The 26266-nt window shown below is 36.4% G+C and overlaps 2 protein-coding genes across 8 annotated transcripts; both read left to right on the forward strand.

Moving 5' to 3' along the window:
- Positions 1-13804: 13804 nt before the first annotated feature.
- LOC104906637 (hypothetical protein) lies at positions 13805-16944 on the forward strand. Of its 2 annotated transcripts, XM_010695419.4 has the most exons (5): positions 13805-14030; positions 14146-14223; positions 14714-14899; positions 15031-15070; positions 16627-16944. In XM_010695419.4, the coding sequence occupies exons 2-5, from the start codon at positions 14221-14223 to the stop codon at positions 16710-16712; spliced, it is 315 nt and encodes a 104-aa protein (XP_010693721.1). In that variant the 5' UTR covers positions 13805-14030; positions 14146-14220; the 3' UTR covers positions 16713-16944. The 2 variants fall into 2 exon arrangements, with proteins under 2 accessions (XP_010693721.1, XP_057249577.1); XM_057393594.1 differs by lacking the exons at positions 13805-14030; positions 14146-14223 and adding an exon at positions 14455-14570.
- Positions 16945-17890: 946 nt separating this feature from the next.
- Positions 17891-25944, forward strand: LOC104906639 (uncharacterized). 6 transcript variants are annotated; one of them, XR_002041306.3, is made up of 4 exons: positions 17909-18131; positions 19158-22581; positions 25335-25408; positions 25535-25944. XR_002041306.3 is itself a non-coding variant. In XM_010695420.4 (4 exons), the coding sequence occupies exon 2, from the start codon at positions 19169-19171 to the stop codon at positions 22565-22567; it is 3399 nt and encodes a 1132-aa protein (XP_010693722.1). In that variant the 5' UTR covers positions 17909-18131; positions 19158-19168; the 3' UTR covers positions 22568-22576; positions 25372-25408; positions 25535-25944. The 6 variants fall into 6 exon arrangements, 2 of the variants coding, with proteins under 2 accessions (XP_010693722.1, XP_048497032.1); XR_791929.4 differs by having other exon boundaries at positions 25372-25408; XR_791928.4 differs by having other exon boundaries at positions 19158-22576.
- Positions 25945-26266: the final 322 nt, after the last annotated feature.

A 26266-nucleotide genomic window follows, 5' to 3' on the forward strand; every position in this document is an offset into this window, starting at 1 on the left:
ACAATATTGGGGCTCCCCAAGGCGAAACACTAGGTCGAATGTACCCTTTTTCCAATAATTCCTCCAACTGTACCTTCGATTCTTGCATTAATGCGGGTGCTATTCGATACGGAGCCTTAGAGATAGGTGCTGTTCCCAGGGCTAAGTCGATCTTAAAGTTCACTTTTCTGACTGGCGGCATTTCAGGTAACTCTTCGAGAAATACCTCCGAAAATTCCTTTACTACCGGAATTTGAGTCAACTCCTCGTTTTCCACGCTTACGTCCCTTACTTGCATAGGTAGACTGTGTAGCCTTTTTAAAGATAGGTTTGAAGGTTCAGGGCAGAGATTATTTTTACGTCATGCTGGAAGATTATGCCTTTATAAGATATCCTATTTTCCTTTGGTCCTCTAAGAGATATTTTCTGGTTATGACAATCGATTTTGGCCGTATACTTAGCTAACCAATCCATTCCCAAAATAACGTCAAAGTATTTTAGGTCAAAAAGGATAAGATCGGCCAGTAATTCAGTACCAGCTATGACTACAAGGATACTTTGGAAAAGAGATTTACAAGAAACAGTTTCACCTGTGGGAATGGCTATATTGGCTCGACGAAACTGGGTAGACTTGAGGGGATATTTATTAACAAAAGTGCTAGAAATAAAAGAATGAGATGCTCCCGAATCAAAGAGTACATAAGCAGGATTTGAGTTCACGAGAAAAGTATCAGTCACAACGTTAGCATCGGTGTTAGCTTCCATTCAGCTCATGACATTAATTCTTCCATTGGTGTAGCCTCCATTCCCATTCTTTCCATAGTTTCCATTTCCACTTCCAAAAGAGCGGATGTTATTGTCCCCATTCTGTGTAGCATTTCCTCCACTAGGGCGGTTGTTATTGAAGTTCTGAATTCTGTTTCCACCTCCATTGTTACGATTGTTCGTATTTAGTCCATTTTGGGCTTGCTTCTTCGGACAGTTGAACGATTTGTGACCTACTTCTCCACACTCGAAACATTTGATTCTTTCACCATGACAAGTGAATTCTGGGTGGCTTTTGGTACACTTCTTGCAAACAAAGTTCCTTTGGATCCTATTTCCTTGTTAGGCATGTTGTCCATAATTCTGATTATTGCGGTTGTTGTAGCGTCCACCATTGTTGTTGTTTCCACCATTGTTGTTGTTGTTGGGCCTTTTGTCGTACCCTTGAATGTTGCTGTTGCTGGCAAGTTCCTTTCTTTTATGCCTACTTAGCACCCCTCTCTCACATTGTAGAATTCTCTCCATGTTCGAGGCCTTAGCATAGGCCTCCGCGAAAGTAGTTGAGGTACTACCTCCCGTTCGAGTCTGAAGATCAAACTTAAGTCCGTCTTCAAACTTCTGAGCCTTAGTTCCCTCACGTGTTTTAAATCTATTATCTCGTAATAATCCGTCCTATCCCGACCTAATCCAATTAACCTAATTATATTAAGCCAAATTATAAAATTAAAATTATATATATGGAAAAAGTTAACGTACTTGAAATGACGTATTCCCGAGCTGGATCTAGCCGGGACTTAGCCTACCTACATAACTTAGTGTGCCATCATGTCTCCGATTTTTCAATCAATTTGCCTATAAGTCATAAATCATCCTATTCACTAACCTCTACCTCTACTCTCTTAGTATTCAGAATTGTTATTTCCCTAGGAACACTACAAGAGGGGGGGTGAATTGTAGGTGTAGAAATAAACGTAACTTTTTGCGGAAATTAAAACTTAAACGAATAAACAAGCTAAAGGAACACAAGGGATTTTTACGAGGAAAAACTTCTTGGGCCCAACAAGAAGAAACAACCTCGACCACTAGGGATTTTAAACTCAACACTTTCACTAATTAGGCCAAACAACTCTGTTACAACCTAATTCTAACTCGAGCCCTACCTTGAGTTCCTAAACTCAAGTTCCTGAACCACTGTTCCCTTAACAGCAGTTCCTCTCAACTTCACTCGAAGTTTTCTCACACATACAAGCTTCACTCAAAGCCTTTCTCTTACAGAACTTCACTCAAAGTTCCCTTACCCCAAAAACCAAAATACAATTGATCGAAATAAGCTTAGTGGAATTAGAGTAAGAAGGCAAAGAACAAATGGCTATTATGAGAGAATGAAGGCACTGACACTTAATAAGTTAAACTCACTTAATTACTTAGTCAGACACAATTTGGAACTTATCTAGACTTCTATATTTATAGTGTAATCATGAAGAACGTGGGATAATGTTAGAGTACACGTTTTAATCCATTTACCCATGATGTTCCTTCCCCTAAGGAACACGTTTTCATCATGTCCCATGATCCCATGAACTATAAATGAACGTGGATAAAATGCAGCCATTACTCCTAAATAATAGGAGTTCCTTCAACATTATCCGAAAATCAGTTTTTATAAACTCTTTTTATCTTTAAATCTGAATTTCTAATCTTTAAGAAAATAATATCTTTGAAATAAAATCTTTCTAACAACCGGATATTTATTTTCTTATTTTCCGAAAAAATAATCTTTTCCAAAAAGATTTTCTTTTTATAAAACTGATTTTATCATTTGAAATTAGAAATAACTAATTTCCTATAATCTAGGCATGACTTACTCCATTATCTTTTAACCGTTACACTAAGTACAGCCTAAGTCTAGTTCCTTATATTAGTTCAGTTCCTTTAACATATTTACTAAGTGCCACTGAGTTTGTTCCTTACAGAGGAACAAACGCTTCATTCTCAAATATTCTGCCACAGTTCCTTACCATTCTTTCTTTGTTCCTTTACATTGGAACTAGAAAATAAAACGCCTAGCTTCTATTATTCTTGATCCAATGCTTGCTCCAGTATCAACATAGAAACTTCTTTACTTAGCCTTTGAAATCCTCTCTTGACTTCTTCATTGACTTGTATTCTCCCAGTTCCTTGCATTGATACCTTAGACACCATACACTTAAATAATTCATTAGTTCACTACTTAGTTTGTTCCTTTGTTTCTTTGTCATTATCAAAACTAGGGTTCAACAATTTCCCCCTTTTTGATGATGACAACAAAGGTACAAACTAAGGAAAATAACAAATAATATAAGTGAATGAAAATAAAAACATAAAGAAGAAAATAAAAACACAATTATATGAGTAACTGAAGTTTGATTTTTCATTTACCTTAACCTATTTTTGATTTTTCATTTACCTTAATTTTTTTAATTTTTTTTAATTTTTTCAACTTTCATATTTAAAGTACAGTTTGTTCCTTAAATCCTTTTCCCCCTTTGTCATCCTCAAAAAGAATAGACTCGATGAATTGATGAATTGATTTAACACCTTAAGACCAATATGCAAGCACCATTAGTGGTTAAGTTAGAAAATCAAAGAGTAAACTTGCTCAAACATCAATCACATAATACTAGCCATTCCAAGGAAGAAATTATGCAAAGCATTTAGAAACATAGACAATATAGCAAAAGTCATTATTATATAGCACTTGTTCCATAACAAAACAAAGAAAGAAAAGAAAAAGAAGAAACAAAAGTTGTGTTCCTTGATGAAAGAAACAGGAACAACAAAACAACAATAAAAGAAACTAAGAAAGGGAAGGGGAATGGTGTTCCTCTACAACTTCTTCTTCAACCACATCCTCCAACTTTTTCATCACCACCCCATGATGTAGTTCAACCTGTTCCTTCAGCTCCTCCAAGTACGAGCCATAGTGTCCATCTTCTTTTGCTGCGCAACCACGGTATCACTCAATTTCTTCATAAGACTTACATAGTATCAGTTTTGGCATCCAAAGTCCAATGAAGATGATTGTAAAATTTTATCATATGTTGTGCAGGAAGGCAGACTTCATTAACCCAGTTAGTGTCATCCGGATTTTCCTGTTCCTTACCCTTGGAACTAGAGGCAGATGGGGGATGTTGTGAAGGAACTGGGGAGGTTTGAGTGGAAGGCTCATCTGTTCCAGGAATGGAAACAGAAGGTGAAGGGTGATAAATGGGAGGAAGAAATGGTGGTGTGGGTGGAAGAGTTGTGGAGGTGGAAGCAAAAGGATTTGGTCCTTTTATTTCATCCTTCAACTGCTCAAAACTGAAGGAACAGAGAAGGACGAAGGTGAAATGGAGGGTATTTTTGTGAAGGAACAGAGAGTTTGGGAGATGGTGGAGGTAGTGGTTCCTTGAGAGTGAGGGTACCTGTTCCTCATTATCCGAAAGGACTAAAGGAGAGTCCTCATTGGAAGGAACAGGAACAGGAGCAATTTTTCGACGAGTGCTCTTTCTCACTCTCAAAGGAACAGAGGGTTTAGGCTTAGTGGCAATGTGTTTGCGCCTCTTAGGTTTGTGTTCCGCTGGTGTAGGAACAGGGTTATCCAAATTACATCATTTCCTTCTAAATCAGTTGGGGCAGTTTTCTTTTTCCTGAGGAACTGGAACCATTTTCCTTGAATGAGAACACCTTCTTGGACAGACAAGCCAAGTCCATTTAGGGTCTTCTCATTCAAGATGTTCCCTTGTTTATCCTATGGTGGTCCAACCCGTAAGTCTTACTTCAAAGATGAAGTAAAGAAGTTATAAGGCACCGTACCAATCACACAATGTTCTCAATACAGTGAGTTAAATGTTGAATGAAGAGGGAAGGGAATTGATTTGTATGTGGTGGTCAAGCAAAACATGTAACACATATCCAAGAGACCCACTTCATTCCTCTTTTCAGTTCGAGGAATGAGTGCTCTCCAAACCAAGTTAAACAATACTTTGTGAAGGGGAGAGAGTAGGTTATGGTTAATTTGTTTTGGCCAGCTGTTCCTCCAAAATATTCTAAGATTTTGTCTTGAGGAAAATTCGGAAAGGAAACAGTTCCTTTCCTTTTAAAATACAAATCAGTTCCTTTGCAAGGAACTTCCCATACTTTGCTTAAAGTTGCTTGATTAAACCTTATTTTCTTGCCTCTAACTTCAGTTGTGCAAGTTCCATTAGTATTAACAAAATTTGCACAAAACTCGTCCATAGCTAGAGGAACAAGAGCATTATTAAAGGCGAATTCAAACAAGAATTCCATGCCTTGTTCCTTTAGAATGGATGTTAATTCTAGAAATTCAATTTTATTTGCCCATTCTAAATCGACGCAAAAGCCCAAGACATACCTAGATTCACTTCGTTCGACCCTTTTCTTGGAAGACGAAGAAACAGTTCCTTTGGAAGGAACAGGTGCAGTTTCTTCTTCTTCCCCTGAGATTGTTCCGGGGTTTCTTCTTCATCATCTTCCCCAATCAATTTTCTTCTTCTCATGCTCCTTCTAGGAGATTCTAATTGCTGTTCCTCTATGGGGTTTTCTTGAATTATGTCGGTTTCAAGGGTTTTAGTTGGAGATGAAGAAATTTCCATTTTTGAAGTGTCGGTTGTTTTTGGTGTTGGAAAAGGTGAGTTTCTTGAAGTTTTTGCCATGATTTATGAAGGTTTGGAGGTTTTTATGGAGTATCAAAGGGTGTGATGAGGTTTCGGATTTGGTGAAGATGAAGCGTTTGAGAGGAACACGGTTTCTTAGATGAATTGAAGAAGGAAGTTTTGCATGTAATAGTAATTATGACACGCGGGAAAAGAAATAGCAAAAAAATAAAAAGAAAGAAAACGAAAAGATAAAAAGAACCAAGATTTAATTAAACTGGTTCCCCTTAATTTTTGGGATTTTACGGATTTTTCGGATTTTTATGAATTTTAATTTTTGAAAGAAAATAAATGCTAAGGAACTTGTGCTATAGGAACAACTAATGCTACATTTCAATATCCTTCATACTATGCATGTTTCTTGACCTTAGGAACAGTAAGGGGAGTATTATGTGACATTTGTGAGTTGTTTAGTTTCTTTGACTTCATGGTTATGTTTTCAACATTCCAATTTGCAATGGTCTTAGGCAATTAAACACAATTATTTTTAGCACACAAAGTCACTCAAATTGATTCAAACATGGGGGAATTGACATAGGAACAATCACTTAATTTTTATTAAGCCTAACTCAAGCCTTAATTTCTCATATCTATCTCTTTGCAAAGGCTTAGTTAGGATATCAGCAATCTGATAATCAGTTTGACAAAACTCAAGTTTGATCAAACCTTTTTCGACATTTTCTCTTAAAAAGTGATGTCTAATATGTATATGCTTTACTCTAGAATGATGCACTGGATCTTTAGATATACTTATAGCACTTGTATTGTCACAATAAATAGGAACACATTCAAAGTTTATTCCATAGTCACTAAGTTGTTGTTTTATCCAAAGCATTTGAGAGCAACATGCAGCAGCAGCTACATATTCTGCTTCAGCAGTGGATAAAGCAACTGTGTTTTGTTTCTTGGTACTCCAAGAAACTAAACTATGACCAAGGAATTGTGCCATACCTGAGGTGCTTTTCCTATTAACAAGATCTCCAGCATAATCTGCATCTGCATATCCTTTTAGTTCGAATGTATCACTTCTTGGATAGTAGAGTCCAAGATCATCTGTTCCTTTAAGGTATCTAAGAATTCTCTTCACAGCAGTGAGGTGAGACTCCTTTGGATTTGCTTGAAATCTAGCACACAAACCAACACTGAAAGCTATGTCTGGACGACTAGCAGTTAGATAAAAAAGTGAACCAATCATTCCTCTATATTTTGTTTGATCAACACTTGTTCCTATGGAGTCTTCATCTTACTAGTTGAAGTTCCCATAGGAGTGTGATTTTCTTTGAATTTTCGAGGCCATATTTCTTTAATAGTTCCTTTATGTATTTTTGTTGGTGAACAATTATACCTTTTTCAGTTTGTTTGATTTGTAGTCCAAGAAAGAAATTTAACTCTCCCATCATACTCATTTCAAATTCATTGCTCATGAGATTTGAGAATTCTTTGCACAATGTTTCATTAGTAGCTCCGAATATGATGTCATCAACATATATTTGAACAAGCAAAATATCAGTTCCTTTAGATTTTAGGAACAAGGTTTTATCAACCTTTCCTCTTTTAAAGTTATTTTCTAAAAGGAACTTAGATAATCTCTCATACCATGATCTAGGTGCTTGTTTTAACCCATAAAGAGCTTTATCAAGCTTGTAGACATGATTTGGGAGATTGTTATTTTCGAAACCAGGGGGTTGTTCAACATATACATCTTCGTTTAGATAGCCATTTAAAAATGCACACTTAACATCCATTTGATATAATTTAATCCCATGTAAGCAGCAAATGCAATTAAGATTCTAATGGCTTCTAATCTAGCTACAGGAGCAAAGGTTTCTTCATAATCAATTCCTTCTTGTTGGTTATAACCTTTTACTACAAGTCTAGCTTTGTTTCTTACAATGGTTCCATATTCATCTAGTTTGTTTCTAAACACCCATTTTAAGCCAATTACTTTTTGTTGTTTAGATGAAGGAACTAGATGCCATACCTTGTTTCTTTCAAACTCATTTAATTCAGCTTGCATTGCAATAATCCAATCAGAGTCAGTTAAGGCTTCTTCATGATTTCTTGGTTCCATCATTGATAGGAACGCATGAAATGCACAAAAGTTCCTTAACTGAGATCTAGTTTGCGTTACCTTTGATATGTCACTGATATGAGTTCCACAGGATGTGACTTTTGTAATCTCCAAGGTTTTGGTTGAAACTCTCTTATAGGAACATGTTGTTCCTCATGAGTTCCTTGAGTGGATGAGGAACTCTGCTCAGTTGTTCCTCTGTTAGCCTCGGTGGACTCAGTTCCTTCATTTAGAGGAACAGGAGACATCTTCTCCTCCTTGAGGAACAGGAATATCTTGATCTCATTATTTTCGAATTCCTCGTTCCTTTCCTCTTTCACTTCTTCTTCTTCTTGTGAATCTGTGTTCCTTGACTAGGTTGTGCTAACCCTATCTCATAGTCATCAACCTGTATGCTTGGATTATGTTTGTCAGATTCATCAAAGATTACATGAATCTTTCTTCAACACACATAGTTCTCTTGTTATATACTCTATAAGCTTTACTATGTGAGGAGTATCCTAAAAATGTTGCTTCATCACTCCTTGCATCAAATTTTCCAAGATTATCTTTTCCATTATTATGCACATAACATTTGCATCCAAATGTTCTAAATAGGTGATTTTGGTTTCTTTCCAAAGTAAAGTTCATAAGGAGTTTTATTAATGATAGGTCTCATCATGGCACGATTAATTATGTGACAAGCAGTATTAACAGCTTCAGCCCAAAAGTTCCTTGGAAGTTCACTAGCAATTAACATGGTTCTAGACATTTCCTCCAAAGTTCTATTTTTCCTTTCTACAACACCATTTTGTTGTGGTGTTCTAGGGGCAGAAAAATTATGATCTAGGCCATTATCTCTGCTTAGGTCATCAAATTTATAATTTTCGAATTCCTTGCCATGATCTGATCTAATGTGCATTATTTTATGTCCACTTAGGTTTTGAACTCTTTTAGCAAAGACAAGGAACTCATCATAAGTTTCATCTTTACTAGAGAGAAAAATAACCCAAGTGTACCTAGAGTAGTCATCTACAATCACAAGTACATACCTCTTTCCACTTCTGCTTTGAATTCTCATGGGTCCACATAAGTCCATATGAATTAACTCTAATGGTTTAGTGGTACTTACAATCGTTTTAGATTTGAAAGAGGATCTTACTTGTTTACCTCGTGCACATGCATCACAAACTTGATCAATATGAAATTTTATGATGGTAATCCTAAAACAAGGTCTTTTGATCTAAGTTTCTCAAGTAATGAAAAGCTAGCATGTCCTAGACGCTTGTGCCATAGAAGTGAATCATCTTCAATAACACTAAGACAAGTTAAATTGATTTGAGGAACAAGGTCTAGATCCACAATGTATGTGTTCCCTTTCCTTGTTCCTTCCAAATAACCTTCTTAGTTTTAATGTTGATGATTAAGCATTTTTCTTATCAAATTTTACAGTATTTCCTTTGTCACAGAATTGAGAAATGCTTAATAGATTATGTTTTAGACCTTCAACTAAAAATACATTTTCAATGGAGTGTAATGGTGACTTACCGACCTTACCCATAGCAACAATGTTACCTTTCTTATTATCACCAAATGTTACACTGCCACCTTCATAGGTTGTGAGTGAGAGAAACTTCGTTTTGTCTCCTGTCATGTGCTTGGAACAACCACTATCGAGATACCAAGTGTTGTTCCCCCTCACTCCAACCTGCAAAAATCAACTAGTTGTTAGTTGAAGGAACCCCATCTTTCGTGGGTTCCTGTTCTTGACTAGGATTTGTTTTGACAACCCATTTTTTCTTACTTATTGTCACATTTTTCCCAATCATCTCAGATTTTAGTTGACATTGATTTATGTAATGACCTACCTTGCCACAATACATACAGAACTTATCACTAGGTAGATCAACATATTTCTTTGTCTTGTTCCTTTTCTTGTAGTTTTCAAAACCAAGACCTTCCTTCCTTTTGGTCTGTGGTTTCTCAATCCACTTAGGAACTTTCATGATTTTGCCTCTGTTCCTTGCGACAACCAGTTCCTTTTTAAGATTACAGATCTGTTCCTTTAAAAATTTTTCTCTTTATTTATTTTTTCAATCTCAGATCTGTATCCTTTCAAAGGGGTTGATCTTATATCAAAGGAACTCAGAACAGGGACAAATTCCTTCAAGTGTGAAATCTCTAAATTAATTAGATAATTTTCATTTTTCAAACTCTCATAACATTCTTTGATTTTTAAGTTTTTATCAAACAAATCAAAAAATCTAGTTTCGACATCAGTTCTCATTTTCTTAAGCCATTCTATGTGTTCCTTGCAAACCTTTAAGGCTTGTTCCGTTTGTTCACGTTTTTCACGTTCATCTCTACATTCAAGAATTGCATCATAAAGAAGATCATATATTTCAGTCCTAGTTTTACCATCTAGTTCTGACTCAAGTCCATGTTGACTTACCTCAATTTTTCTTCATCTTCTTTTTCGTCGATGTTTGCCATGAGGCAAAGGTTTGCTGTTTCTTCAGTTGGTTGTTCCTCTTCTTCTTCCGTCTCTGAATCTCCCCAAGCAGCTATCATAGCTTTGCGCACATTTGCCTTAGAGAAAGGTGCTTTTGATTCTTTGTTCCTTTCAGCAAAGCGTTCCTTGTTCCTTTCTTTGGTTTTGTCGTTTTCCCAAAGAGGACATTCTTTGATGAAGTGATCTGTACTTCCACATTTATGACAAGCAGCTTTGTTAGAAAATTTCTTAGTTTTACCTTTGAAGTTTCCATTCTTCATGTTCCTGTACATCTTTCGAAATTTTCGAACCATGAGGGCTGCTTCTTCTTCTTCAGAGTCCGAATCATCTTCATCATCTGCTTTGAGAGCAATTGATTTTGATTTGGAGCTTTCACCATATTCAGTATCAAGGTGAAGCTCATGAGTCATAAGTGACCCTGCCAGCTGTTCTAAGTTGAACTTAGTGAAGTCTTTTGTTTCTTGAAGAGCCGTGACTTTAGCCATCCATCTGTCCTTAGGAAGACTCCTAAGAACTTTCGAACCTGTTCCTCAGATGAAATAAACTTTCCAAGAGAAGCCAACTCATTTATAATGTTAGTAAAACGAGTAAACATGTCTCGGATGCTTTCTTTGGATTTCATGCAGAACAGTTCATATTGATTCATAAGTAAATCAATTTTCGATCTTTTAACTTCATTAGTTCCTTCGTGGGTTACTTCTAGTAAATCCCATATTTGCTTTGCGGATTTGCATCCCATGATCCTATTATGTTCATGGGGTCCAAGTCCACAATGCAATAGTTTAATAGCCATGGCATTTACTTCCATTTTTTCAAAATCAGATTTTCATAATCAGAGAGGGGTTTAAGAGTTACCTCATTTTTGTCATTTGTAGTTGTGACTTCGAAATCACCAACTTCAATGACTCTCCATACCTGATAGTTTTCAGCCTTGATGAATATCTCCATGCGGTTCTTCCAATAGTTGTAGTACTTCCCATTGAACATAGGAGGCCTTTGAGTGGAATAACCTTCTTCAAGTTTCTCGGTGGTATTCATTGTTCCTTGGATCTTTTCCTCAATAGGGTTTCCTATCTTACGTGAGTTCTGCTCTGATACCAATTGTTATTTCCCTAGGAACACTACAAGAGGGGGGGTGAATTGTAGGTGTAGAAATAAACGTAACTTTTTGCGGAAATTAAAACTTAAACGAATAAACAAGCTAAAGGAACACAAGGGATTTTTACGAGGAAAAACTTCTTGGGCCCAACAAGAAGAAACAACCTCGACCACTAGGGATTTTAAACTCAACACTTTCACTAATTAGGCCAAACAACTCTGTTACAACCTAATTCTAACTCGAGCCCTACCTTGAGTTCCTAAACTCAAGTTCCTGAACCACTGTTCCCTTAACAGCAGTTCCTCTCAACTTCACTCGAAGTTTTCTCACACATACAAGCTTCACTCAAAGCCTTTCTCTTACAGAACTTCACTCAAAGTTCCCTTACCCCAAAAACCAAAATACAATTGATCGAAATAAGCTTAGTGGAATTAGAGTAAGAAGGCAAAGAACAAATGGCTATTATGAGAGAATGAAGGCACTGACACTTAATAAGTTAAACTCACTTAATTACTTAGTCAGACACAATTTGGAACTTATCTAGACTTCTATATTTATAGTGTTAATCATGAAGAACGTGGGATTAATGTTAGAGTACACGTTTTAATCCATTTACCCATGATGTTCCTTCCCCTAAGGAACACGTTTTACATCATGTCCCATGATCCCATGAACTATAAATGAACGTGGATAAAATGCAGCCATTACTCCTAAATAATAGGAGTTCCTTCAACATTATCCGAAAATCAGTTTTTATAAACTCTTTTTATCTTTAAATCTGAATTTCTAATCTTTAAGAAAATAATATCTTTGAAATAAAATCTTTCTAACAACCGGATATTTATTTTCTTATTTTCCGAAAAATAAATCTTTTCCAAAACAGATTTTCTTTTTATAAACTGATTTTATCATTTGAAATTAGAAATAACTAATTTCCTATAATCTAGGCATGACTTACTCCATTATCTTTTAACCGTTACACTAAGTACACGCCTAAGTCTAGTTCCTTATATTAGTTCAGTTCCTTTAACATATTTACTAAGTGCCACTGAGTTTGTTCCTTACAGAGGAACAAACGCTTCATTCTCAAATATTCGCCACAGTTCCTTACCATTCTTTCTTTGTTCCTTTACATTGGAACTAGAAAATAAAACGCCTAGCTTCTATTATTCTTGATCCAATGCTTGCTCCAGTATCAACATAGAAACTTCTTTACTTAGCCTTTGAAATCCTCTCTTGACTTCTTCATTGACTTCGTATTCTCCCAGTTCCTTGCATTGATACCTTAGACACCATACACTTAAATAATTCATTAGTTCACTACTTAGTTTGTTCCTTTGTTTCTTTGTCATTATCAAAACTAGGGTTCAACAAGAATCAATTGGACTGCATATATCACTTTGACTATCGTTTATATTTACACATAACACTTTAACTATCGTTAGCATTCACACATAACATCTTGACTATCATTAGTATTCTTACACAAGAAAAAACATAATAATGTGAAAGTTTGTTAAATTTACCTTAATATATATATATCAACTTTTTACAAATTAGGCTTTTAATATTAAAAATACAAATCGACTTGTGTGGACCTGATTCACATTAAAATTAGTGTGCACCAAGCTTACGCACGTGAATCGGGACACACAATGCTATTACTATATCACAAACAGATACACTATATAAGATGGAAATACATACACTACTTTATATCACAAACACATACACTATAACACAAAAAGACACTATAACTCTTGCCAAATAAAACACTATAGCACAGAGATTTACACTATACCACATACAAATAGGGGTCCAAGTTCTTTACCTCAAACTTTTTTTTTCAATGGTATATTCAATGGTATACTTGTATGCCACTTGTCAAGTGTATTTTTAAAAAAATCAAAACAGATAAAAAAAAGTTTCTAAAAAAATCATATTAAATTGCGGTTTACAGTACGGTTTCTGTATACAAAAATTAAAACCCAACCCAAATCGCAAATCGCAGTTTGCTTGAAATAATAACCCAAATCGCAAACCAACCCACACCGCGAAAAAACGGTTTGGTGCGGTCCAACCCGCACTCTGAACAACCCTACATACAAACACACTATATCGAAACTGACAATATTATCTTAATATTCTATAACAAGTTCAATTGTACAATCAACTATATCATGAAACAGATACACTATATCAGAAAGAAATACATTATATCACAGACTATAACACAAAGAAACAATATCACAAATAAGCATTCTATAGCACAAAGAAACACACTATACCACACACAAACACTCTATATCAAAACGAACAATATAATCTTAATCTTCAACAACATGTTCAATTGTACAATCAACTATATCATGAAAATTGAAAAATAGAGTAAAAACTTGAAGAGGGAGAAAATGAAGCAGATATGAGAGAGAAACTAAAAAGACAAGGAAATTTGAGGAGAGAAAGACAAAACATCAAAAGTTGTAATCATTATAACTTATATAACATCTACTGGGTAATGTGCACCGGGTTCATACGAATTTTTTTTTATTAAAAATCAAAATATTATTATTAGGCAATATCAAACGTGAAAGTCAAACTCTAAAGATGGAAACGAAGCAAAGGTAATGTACAACCTAGAGGATTACTTAGTCTTTTTACTTCCAAAATTGGACAGTAACATAAGAACATTAGCCCCGACATAAGCTGGTTGATGCATGGCTTTAGTTTCCCGCCCCAACCTGATCTTCTAACCCGCCCAAACTCACCTGGCCCGCCCTACAATCGGAAGGACCCGTTGATCGATTCATAAATCTTAACCCACCTCAAAAAAAAAAAAAAAAAAAAAGAGAGAAAAAAACCCAATACTCCATTAAAGAAGAAGTGAAGACATAGGAAGAAGAAGAAAAGTATAATCTTAAAGTCTTTTAGGTAAAGTTTTTTTTTGCAATTAACCCATTAAATCTACATCTTTAATCATATTTTTCTCGTTTTTGTTATTATTATTTCACTATTTAATTTAATTTAATGTTTTTGGGATCTTTAGAAAGTGAAAGCTACAATCTTTCCTTCCTGGGTTTGTGGCTTTTGTGGTTGCTCGTAGCTTGCCCTCCCTTAGAGAATGGTAAGCAATTTGTGCTGCAATTTACCCTTTTTTTTTTTTTGTTTATCAAGTTCATTTTTTTCTTTGTTATATTGTCAAATTTGGTTGATTTCATGCGAATTATCTCATTCATTGCTTAATTTGTTTATTTAAACTAAGTGTTGATATTATGAGATAATATGGGAGGTGGGATTTTGGTTTTTGTGTTTGTTTTCTGTTCTTTTGAGCTCAAAGTCTAATTTTTGATAGGTAATTTGAATTTTTTGGTAGGTAATTAAGCTAATTTGGTGTTAATTTGGATTATGATTGTAATTTTGAGATCTATGAGGATATTTGTTGGTGATGTGTCGTTGTGCATTCACTTACTTGTGAACATACTATTTAATTTGCATTTGATATGGGAGTTAATGTTAAAGATAGCGAGTTTTGGAGAATGTACATAGTATTTATGACATGATTTAGTTGAGTGATTGAAGCTGTACTGATTCAGAAATTTGGATATTCTATTCAGGCCATGTATATTCGTGTTAAGCGTAGCAAGACAACCTACTTCATTCAGTGTGATCCTACTGAAAAAATTCTGGAGTTAAAGCAGAAGTTGCATAGTCTTATTGACGAACCTGTTGATCACCAGCGGTTGATTCTCGTAGAAACTGGGGAAGTGTTAGAGGATTCCAAGACTTTGGCAGACCAGAAGGTAGGTAAAAAGGTTAATTGATGAGATATCAATTTGGTTTTGCTGTCAATATATATTCCACCATGTTTGATGTAAAGAGCCAATTGTTAGTGCTGAAGTTTTGAATAACCTTTCTTGTGTTTACTTTGTAGGTGGAGAATGATGCTGTGGTGGCATTGACCTTGAAAAAAGGTGCTCTTTGGTCTTTACTGAGCTCCTTGTGCTTCTACATGTTTCATTATTATCGACTTGAAAGTTTGTTGGCACCTTTCAGCGTACAAGCTAATCTATTTATACACATTACTTTTGTCATTTGTCAATGCGTGGATTTGCCTTTTGCAGCTGCTTTGAAAGAATTTTATTTAGCAACTTAATTAATTCTCATGAGACTTATGCAAAGTGATGAAAGAAACCCTGGGAGGCAGGTAATGTCAATGTAGTTTTTCACAGGATAGGCTTTCACAGCTTGCTGGAAGCAATAGTTGGGTTAACGTAACCATGTATCTAAGTAGCCTAGAATAGTAGGTATGGTGTTTTAGAAACATTATATCGGTGAATTGAAGCGATCTCCTTCTCCGCATTACATTGGCTTTTAGTATAGACATTATTGGTACTGGAGACACCAGCCCACTTAGGACTTGGGGATACATTTTGTTCGTCCAGTAAGATCATTTTAATATAATGTTAGGAAGCAATCTTGAGTACAAGGGAATTATGAAGTATTTCATTTTGGTTGATGTTGCAGTCTCTCATATTATCAATAGGTTAGGGATGAGGCCTTAAAAGGCCAATGATGGTGCATAAGGTTTGAATCAGAGCAGGTTTTGGATAAAGGTGTTAAATGTACACAACAGCTGGAACATTTTCGTTCACTGATGCTCAGAATAGGAGGAACAAACAAGATGGCACTAGAAATCATCTGGGGGCAAGATTTAAGGGCGGTGGTGGAGGATGCGGGTTGAGGTTGTTAGAACTTGGCAGAGAACCTATTACCCTCATCTCGGGGGGAGTGAATTATTATCCTAGCAGGGGATAGGGTACCTATTACCCTAATTTAGGAGTACTCTATTTCCTTCTCTATCTATTCTCTATGATATTTTACCTCCAACACTAGCTTCAACAATTTATATCACCCCCTTATAAATAATTCTCCTTATTCCAAGTATTTCTCTAGTTATTTGTTTTTTTTTTTTTTTTCTCAAGGTAAGGTCTATAGCTGTATTCTGAGTTTATTGTGGCAGCTTTCATGCTAGATAACTTCCATCTTTCTTGGTGAGGACAAGAGTTGGTTAAATGGTAGTTTGTTTATACAACTTTATTTGCGCTGTTGGACATTCTGATTGTAGGTGGAACGTGAAGCAACTATTTTAGCTATATGCATGGCTATAAAACTATGTGCAGCTGACCCCATTTTAATGGGATCAAGGCTCTGATGATGTTCCTGGTGTGACCATAACCTCATTGGTTTACTTGAGTGAACACTAAACAAGTGTATACAGATGTTTAAACTTGGGTTGTTGTGACTTCTGAGCAATTATGGCTTTCTTTATGTTCGAGCTAAATTGCTATATATTAGTTCTAACAGTGGATGCTATTTAAAGTCTGATTTGTGCTAATCAACATTGGCGCAAAAAAAGGTATTAGAGCAAAGTTAGAACATCAACCATCTTATCATTATTACAAATTTTCTATGTTAATGTTAGCTGTTGGTTTGTAAGATCTTTTTTGTTTGTTTCTGTTGCATCCAGATGATAATGAATTTGAAGATGTCAACATCGTAAAGCCAACTGATTTCTATCAATCTCGGGATTCAGATGGCGGTTCCAATTGGTAATGAAAAGCTCAAGTCCAGCTTATAGCTTGTTATGGCAATCGGCATGCAATATGGGTGGAAGATCATCGTGTTTGGGTTCTAAATATGGGTTAACAAATTCCTGTATGGCTGAAGTGCCTAGAGTTTAGCTGTGCTGGACTACTAGTTCTTTTTGAAGCAAGACTCTTTGCATTGCTGTTAAATGTTAATTATCATATGAAGGAAAATGCAATTTATAATTTTGATGCTTGCACTCCCGTCTTTCTGTAACTTCATTTATGTTATATTTGTTTGCAATCCATAATAATATCATCAACTCCAACATCAAGCTGCAAATGCAAGGAAAGTTGCAATACATAAGGTACGCAAGGACTTGATGACTATTGTCAAAGAAGTAAATGGCCTAACATATCGTTGGAATGCGGATTCGGGCCCTGAAATTCGGGGTGGTACTCTACTGAGCTACCACCTCGTCCTCTAATAAATAGTCTTTTATTATTTCCAACACTTAAAATTTTCATAATAATTTGAGTTTTTTGCGGGGATATACTAGGGTAATAGATAATTTTGTAGGGATATACCTCACAATTTTTTTTTAGGGATATACCAACCTAAATTTGAGTTTTGCTAAAATGTACCAAAAACACTATTTTTGGCGAGAAAGTCAAATTTCCAGCCTTTGAATTGCTTAATTAATCTTGGGTAATGTTATATGTAGCCCTTAGAGCTACATACATATAAACATTAAATACATGTCTTAAAATGGAAACAATTTATAAATTGATGACAAAATTTCACATCATTTGAGGTAATAAATGCTTGATTCAAATTTTTATTTCTATTTAAAGCTTCTTATACATAGCCCTAAGGGCTATGTATATCATTTTCCATTAATTTTTTTATAGTACGTGATATTCAATTGCTGCTATTACATTCATTTTCTTCCAACTTACACACTGCCACTTTACAGCTCACTCGGAACTTTCTACCAAGTCAAAGGATAGAAATTTGACTTTCTTACCAAAAATAATATTTTTGATATATTCTAACAAAATTTAAATTTAAGTTGATATATCTCCACAAAAAAAATTTAATAAAATATATCTCCACAAAAAGTCTTATACCATGATATATCTCCGCAAAAAACTCTAAATAATTTTCCTAATAGAGATGCTCAAGTTAAAAAATGGTCAAAACGATAAATGCTAAAGTGTTACATTATGAAGTTCATATACTCCTTGTATTATCGATTAACGAGACATTTGCAATCTCCCTCATTCTTCTTACTCATGCGCGTCACCTAGGGCACCTTCTTTCTCCTTTTGTTTGATGTGCTGCTGCTGCTGCTGCCTGCTGGTTCCACCGCCAAACCAACCCCACCACCTTCGCTGCTGCTCCTCCACTCGCCCTACACCACCTTATTCCTCCACCTCTTCCTAGGTTAGTTAACAAATTAAATTAAAGTTCGTAACTTTTTGTTCCAATTTCAAATTTGAAGATTTCAAGTTTATAATTAATTGTAGTTTTATGATTGATTGTTATAATTATTAGTGTATTTATTCGTTAGTTTAAACTATTTTAGCCGAGCCCAAATCATGAACTAGGGCTTTGTTGTTGTTATAGTACTTATGAATTAGTTTAGTTGCTCAATTAGCTTTTATTATTTATTCGTATGTGAATGTCATTCTTGGACAATTTTGGTTTTCTAAGCTTAAATTCATTGATTTCCCACTTTTAGTTGATAATTCATATGCTAATATATACGTAATGTTAACTTTTTCATGAATACTTGTGCATCGCATACGCTTCAACTTCATTGTTGTAGGCTTGTAGCTATTGACACACTTTAGAGATCGCTTTCCTTAGTAGATATTGGTATGTTACCACTCATATTTAACTTTCTTTCATAATAAATTGTTTTATGTATGCATTATGTATATTTTTATCATTGAATTCAAATTAGATATAAAAATGTCTTGTTGTGTAAAAACCTATTTATATATATATATATATATATATATATCATGTCATATGCTTAGATACCCATTCAAGACTTACTCAATAGGATTAAGTCTTGAATAGTCTCTGGTTTAGGATTGTTCTTAGATGTTTAATCTGATTTAGGAGGTGAATGCATGTTTTTATTTCGATTCTAAAGGAAAATCTTGGCTCATCATTTCCCTAATTTTGTTCTCTGAGTACATATGTAGATAAGTAACTATTTACATTGTGTACTTGGAGAACTGTAAGGAAATGTTGTCGGATTTTCCGTAGAATCGAAAAAAAGACATGCATTCACTAGTGAGATCAGATATCTAAGGATGTGTTACGTTGAAGTGATAAGGACCCATGGAAAGCATGTTTAATTCATTTGATATTAGATCGTGTATAAACTCTCATAATGTGTGTGTATATAAAGAATTTTGTAATTGATATATGGTATTTGCTTCTTGTGTTTGATTAAAGGTTTGGTTGAAATGAATCGTGCATGGATGTATGGTAGTCGTGAAACGTCTGAATTCGTGGATGGAGTCTTTGAATTTTGCAATGCTGCATTAGCTTATCGGGCTGCTACTGGAACCGATGAGTTTTATTGTCCTTGTGTCGATTGTACTAATGTGAGCAAGGTTACTAGCATAGAGTCGCTTAGGGAGCATATCTTTCGTCGTGGGTTTAGGCCCAACTACCACGTATGGGTTTGGCATGGTGAAGAAGGGGTATATGATGGTGGAAATGCCAGTATTAACGTTGTGCATGAAAGAGGTAAGTTTGATGTCATTGAGAAAGACAATAACGTCGAGAACGTATATGAGGATACTGAAGAAGGGGATGATAATTATGAAAGGGACCATATCAAGGAGATGATGGATGAGGTGGATGATCCTTCTAGCAAACAAACTCGTATTTTTGAGTGCATGATTGAGGCATCTCAAAAACCGTTGTATCCCGGTTGTACAAAGTACACTAAGTTGTCGGCCGTGATAACACTGTTTAATATCAAGACAAAATCCGGCATAAGTGACTCTACTTTCACTTCCTTATTGCAAGCATTTGGTGATATGTTGCCGGACGATCATGAACTACCTAAATCGAACGACCATGCCAAAGAATTGATGTGTCCCTTTGGTTTAGAGTACCAGAAGATACATGCTTGTCCAAATGATTGTGTGCTATATCGAAATGAATATGAAAATCTGGATGAGTGTCCTCGATGTGGGAAGTCGCGTTACAGGTGCGAAGGGGTTCGTGATAAGAAAGGGCCTCCAACAAAGGTGTTGTGGTATCTTCCGATTATACCAAGATTCAAGTGCATGTTTTCAATGAAAAAAGATGCTAAGAACTTGAGGTGGCATGCAGACCGTAGAAAAAAAGACGGTTTTCTCAAACATCCGGCTGATTCTTCTCAGTGGAAAGCTATCCATTTCGTGCATAAGACATTTGGTGCCGATGAGAGAAATCTGAGACTCGGTCTATGCATGGATGGGATGAAGCCATGTGACACTCTTAGTTCTCAACATAGTATGTGGCCTGTATTTCTAGTTGTTTATAACTTGCCTCCTTGGTTGTGCATGAAACGCAAGTATATTATGTTGTCGCTTCTTATTTCGGGGCCGAAACAACCTGGAAACAACATTGATGTATACTTGCAACCACTTATTGATGATTTGAAGAAAATGTGGTATGAAGGAGTTTCTGTGTATGACGCACATGCTGATGAGATATTCACATTGCGTGCCATGCTTTTGTACACTCTTAGTGATTTTCCTACTTATGGCAACTTATCCGGGTATAAGAACGAAGGGAAAAATGCATGTCCGATTTGTCTCGATGACATGGAATCTAAATACCTTCCTACTTGTCACAAACATGTTTATATGCGGACCCGGAGGCTCCTTCGACGCGACCATCCTTATCGTAATAATAAGAAGGCATTCGATGGGCAAGTTGAGGAAGGGGTTGCTCGTCGACCATTGACTGCTATTGAGGTGTATGATCGAGTTAAGAGGAGTGATAGGGCTGAAGGAGTTTGGGAAAAAGAGTCTATCTTTTGGAGTCTTCCATATTGGAAAACTTTACAGGTTAGACATTGTCTCGACGTAATGCACATAGAGAAAAATATTTGTGAAGCCATTCTCGGGACACTAATGAATATTTCAGGGAAAACTACGGATAGCAAAGGGGTTCGACTGTACTTGGAAAGTCAAGGGCTTCGACCAGAATTATGGGCTCAAAAGAGGAACACTAAGAAAAGAAAGACAACAGAGAAAGGGTCTGACAAAGGAAAAAGAAATGGAAAGGTAAAAGAAAAGGAAAAGGAAGAGGAAGAAGGGTTGTTTAAAGGAATTCAAGGAAAAGGAAAGGAAAAGGTGAATGATGAAGATAAGAACTATTTGCCTCCGGCTTGCTACACTCTATCTAGAGCTGAGAAACGACTTTTTTGCGAGTCTTTATACGGCATTAAGGTTCCATCGGGGTACCCATCGAACATGAAAAGGTTTGTTACCTTAGACGGTGAGTTGAAGTTGTCGAGTATGGATTCTCAAGATTGTCATGAAATGATGCAAATATTCTTACCGATTGCAATTCGAGGGATATTGCCGAAACATGTGAGACATACCATAACAGAGTTGTGTTCGTTTTTTAATACTATATGTAGCAAAGTGTTACATCCGTCACAGCTCGACGTTCTCCAGGTTCGTGTGGTAGAGACTTTGTGCAAGTTTGAAGTGTATTTTCCTCCTACCTTCTTTGACATTATGGTCCATTTGATTGTACATCTAGTTCGAGAAATTAAACTATGTGGTCCGGTGTTTTTGAGATGGTGCCATCCTTTTCAGAGATATATGAGCTCTTTGGAAGATAAAGTAAGGAATCCGACGCAACAAGAAGAAGATATAATTCAGGGGATTGTGAGTGAAGAGGTTGATAATTTTGTGGCTGAAGCTAATGTTGATCATATTGGACTTCATATTTCTCGAAACGAAGGCAGACTTGAAGGCAAGGGTACGATTGGCTTCAAAATGATCTCACCTCCCGTTAAAAAGCTCATAGAGGCACACTTATTTGTATTGCATCATATGGTCCAGGTCCATCCTTACTTGGATGAGCATATGATGGAGTTGCATGACCAAAATCCAGGTAAAGGGACTAGGATATTGATGCAGTTGCATAATAAGACTTTTATTGACTGGTTCAAAAACCGAGTAATACGTGAAATGAATTCTACTGATTCTGAAACTCTGAAGTGGCTAGCATCTGGTCCTCGAGAAGTTGTGCATTCCTATGAGGGTTATGATGTCAACGGATATACATTTTGGACAGATGAACAAAGTCAAAAGTCCTTGTCTGTAGAGAATAGTGGTGTTTCAATAGAGGCGTCATCTTCACACTATGCAAGTGCTAAAGACAAGTCTCCTATTGATGCTAAATTGTTATACTATGGGCGAGTTCAAGATATATGGGAGCTTGACTACTCTGGTTTTACGGTCTGTTTATTTCAATGCAAGTGGGTTGATAATAACGAGCGCTACATAAGAAAAGATGGCCCCTGTGGATTTACTCTTGTAGACTTGGGTCAATTGCGTGATAGTAAGGAGTCATTCGTGCTTGCATCACAAGTGAAACAAGTATTCTACGTAACTGATCCTGCTGATAAAAAGTGGTCAATTGTTGTCCCGGGAAAAAGAAGTATACTTGGAGTTGGTGATGTTGAGGATGAGGAGGAGTATGATGCGTTTAAAGACACCTCGCCTTTCACCATTCCCAACTTCCATCTCACTGATGTTGTGGAGTTAGAGACAAGGTGTATGCGTGCTGATCATGGGGAAGGTATAATGGTTGAAACATCAAAGGAGGCTTGCAAAAGTCAACAATAAGCTGGACTTGTGAGGTTCCAATCCCTCCTCTTTCAAAGTTGTTTATGGTTTTAATTATTACTTAGCTCCTCTTATCATTTTTTACTACCATTTTAGGCACGATTTAGGAGAAACATAGTTGAAGTGTGCTCGACTTAGGAGTAATATAAGAATTAGGGTCAACTAAAGTCTTGTCATGCATTGAAACCCATTTTGGGTAAATGAATGTCATTTTGGATCGATTTTGACTTTTTTGGCTCAATTTCTTTACTTTTCAGCTTTTAGCCTCGTGTTAGGTCATGTATAGTTCTAATAAGTACATATATAAGTATTAGAATCAACTAATTTCCAATAACATGCTTTGAAACCTGTATTGGGTAAATAAATGTCATTGTGTGGCGATTTTGGCTTTTAAGGCTCAATTTTCGTAATTTCTCGCATTTGGCCACATCTTAGGGTATGTAGAATTCTAGTAAGTAATAAATGCATATTGGGGATATCAGGGAGGGCAGTGGTAAAGCTACAGTGATGAGGGCCCTATACAAATTCTCAAAATTGGGTCCTTAATTCATTTTTCTTAAAAACACTATTTTTATCAACTTAAAAAACTTAAAAAGTTATTAAAGAAATGTCGATAATAAAGAACGAAATTTTAACCCATTACTTTTGAAGCAAATTTAACGCAGCAAAAATAGATAAGTACGATAAGGGAGAAAAGCTAAGATACCACCAAGAATCCAATATATACAACTATATATAAACAATCTAATTTCAATCATTCATAAATCAAATTAATCAACAAAAATTATGTAAGCAAAAGAAAACAGGAAAAAAATGACAAATTACCATACAAGATTTGATGGTGTTTTTACCAACCTTCTTGTTGCATTGATTCTCTCAGACGTGAGATTACGATTTTGGATTATAAATTAGCCCAAAAGTAGAAGATTTGCAATTCTAATTATTCTAAAGGTTGAAGTTTTAGTTTTTTCTGAAATTTTGAAAAGCTCGTGAAAACTTTGGTTTGTAGAAAGTAGAAAAAGCCATCTCTCAAACTTATCTTTATATGACCCAATGCTTTAACCACTACGCTAGATCTTTCTCTTTGAGATTTAATAACTAAATAAAATATAGGGGCCCCTTTTATTTGGGAGCCCTATGCGGTCGACCACCCCGCATAGGGGAAGAACCTCCCCTGAGGGGGGGGGGGGAGGGGGTTCGCAAGGGATGGGGCCGTGGGGGTGCTTTGAATATTCAAAAATAACGGTAAAGGGGGGGGGGGGGAGGGGGTGAGGGGGTGCAAGTGGTGCTGTGCAAGGGGAGGCTCACAGGGGTGTTGGGGGGGGGGGACTGTGCAGGGGGTGTAAGAGGGGGTGAGAGGGGCGATGTGCAAGGTGGAGGAGGCTGGCGGAGGGATGTGTGTGGGGACAGTGGAGGGGGGAGTGGGGACCTAGGTTGCACATAGACGGGTGCGAGGATTCGGGTATGGGGACAGAAAACGACACGACTTTGAAATTTTAGGAAAGGGTACGTACACCCATACAGGATACATATCGTGTGCGGGTATGAGTACATTACCTAGAAGAGGTACCCATGCTACATAGGTGGGGACTGCAAGAAGGGGTTGTGTGCCTGTGTGGGGGGGGGGGGGGAGGTGGAGTGGGGTTGCTCGCTGGCCTCTGGGGGTGTGCAGGGGTGTGCAGGGGAAGTTGCTGGGCAGAGGGGAATTGTTAGGGAAGTTGACCGGATCTGTTGATGTTTTTTCCACTTGTGGTTAGATCAATTTAAATGCATCATTTCTCGATCATATACATAATCTGTAGGGGTTGGACAATTGCAAAGATGATGCAAATGATATGAGGTTAATCTTGTCATTAGAGAGTTATTGGATAGTCCTAAATTCAATGATGCTACTTCTAAGTTTCTCTCGAAAATGGCTATGCATCCAATCCTTTGCTACATGCCTACATCCTTATTCTTTCATTCGTATGACCTTATTGCAATGTAACCTTGAATAGACAAGGAACATGAGAAGACGGGCAGCTATTTGAACAACCTGACAATATCTTCCAAACTCTCCACCCCGTTGTCCTACGCATGATTCAGGCTTTCAAGATGTTGAAAATTCTCCACGAGTAGCAAGCTAAGCAACCTTAGGCAGCAATGTTATCTAATTTCTTACGCTTTAGCTTCTTAGAAACTTAATCTAGCTTGATTGGTAAAAACGTGACGATGTTAGATAAGCACCATAAGCATACCATAACGCAGCTTACTCATGAGAACCGCCTATATATAGAGGCTTAAAACAGGTTTGATCATCAATCCTCACGCTATGATTGAGGAGGACTTTCTATTTGTATGAAATTAAAGGAGCATTAAGAAAACTCATTGACGATCAGATATATACCAGTCCTTAACAGACAACTCTAGAAATAATGTATTTTCTCTTTTATTTAAAGTGAACCAAATTAACCTGCTCTTAGACTCATGATGCCAGAACTGACAATAGTCTTCAGGCTTCCTTCCCTGCAGCCGGGATAATAAGAGGTGCCATCCATCTCACTGGAAAGAAACAACGTAGCTCAAATGAAACAATTAACTAGATAGCTAGTTGTATCTTTTACAAGTATGGGCTATAAAACAAACAAGGCAAGACAGGAAAACAAGAGCGAAATGCAATCAACAAGATTTATCATGTTTGATTAAATTTAGCCTATTTAGGTGTTAAATAAACGCATAAACTCACTTTGGCTTAACTTCACTACGTTACAAAATCTTCTGACTGCAGAGCTGTTTCTGATGGAATGTCTGGTGTGTTTGTCCAGTCTCGCCCGCTTGGTGTGATGAAAATGGACGAAGCTTGTAAGTTATAATTTCACTGGAACAGTTTACTGAATCTCCTTTTTATTAAATTATGTCTCGCTTGTAATCTTGGTGCTTTGGTGATCGTCTATCAAAAGCTTGAACCTTTCTATATTTGCTGTGTAGATATTATGCAGATCCTTCTGGTACATTTTGGCAGTGCAGGCAAAGGCTATTGGTTCTGGTTCTGAACGTGCAGATAGCTCTTTGCAGGAGCAATTCAAAAAGATACATCCTCTTCTGTAGGGAAGATAGAACTTGGTAACATAGTATTAGACTTTCACATGTTATGATACTATTTCCCACAATTAACGGGAAAACGTGAATGTAATATCAACAAAAAATGTAATAGTACAAGTCAGCAATATCTTCGATATTAATATGGTCACTTAAAAGGGTCTGAAGCATGTGCCTGAAGCAAAGCAAAAGAGTCAATCTCACAAGGGAACCATGATATATAGCGCATAATTTGCATGTATTTCACATCACAACAATTTGGCAACTTGTGAACAAGGAAGCATTTTCCAATTTTCATATTTTGTGGAGGATCTGTGGTAATATGAACTTTGGAAAGTTTTCATCTAGGTACCAGTAGACCAGCATGTGGCATACTCCTATACTCTGTATATTGAGAAATCCACTTATAGAAGTTGATGAAATTTATATAGGAAGATATCAGCTAAGGCCTAAAGGGGTAGTAACTAGTAAAGAAATGTACTAAAACAGATAGTAACTGTAGACCTAAAGCTTACTGTATCTGCAAATCTATAAGATGCACTGTGCATTAATCTGATCGAACAAATCACCTATTTCTGCAACCTTTGCAGCAGCTTTGTGCAAAGGTGACGGGTAATTGCT

Source organism: Beta vulgaris, chromosome 3 (genome assembly GCF_026745355.1).
Source record: "Beta vulgaris subsp. vulgaris cultivar EL10 chromosome 3, EL10.2, whole genome shotgun sequence".
Classification (NCBI taxonomy): Eukaryota; Viridiplantae; Streptophyta; class Magnoliopsida; order Caryophyllales; family Amaranthaceae; genus Beta; species Beta vulgaris.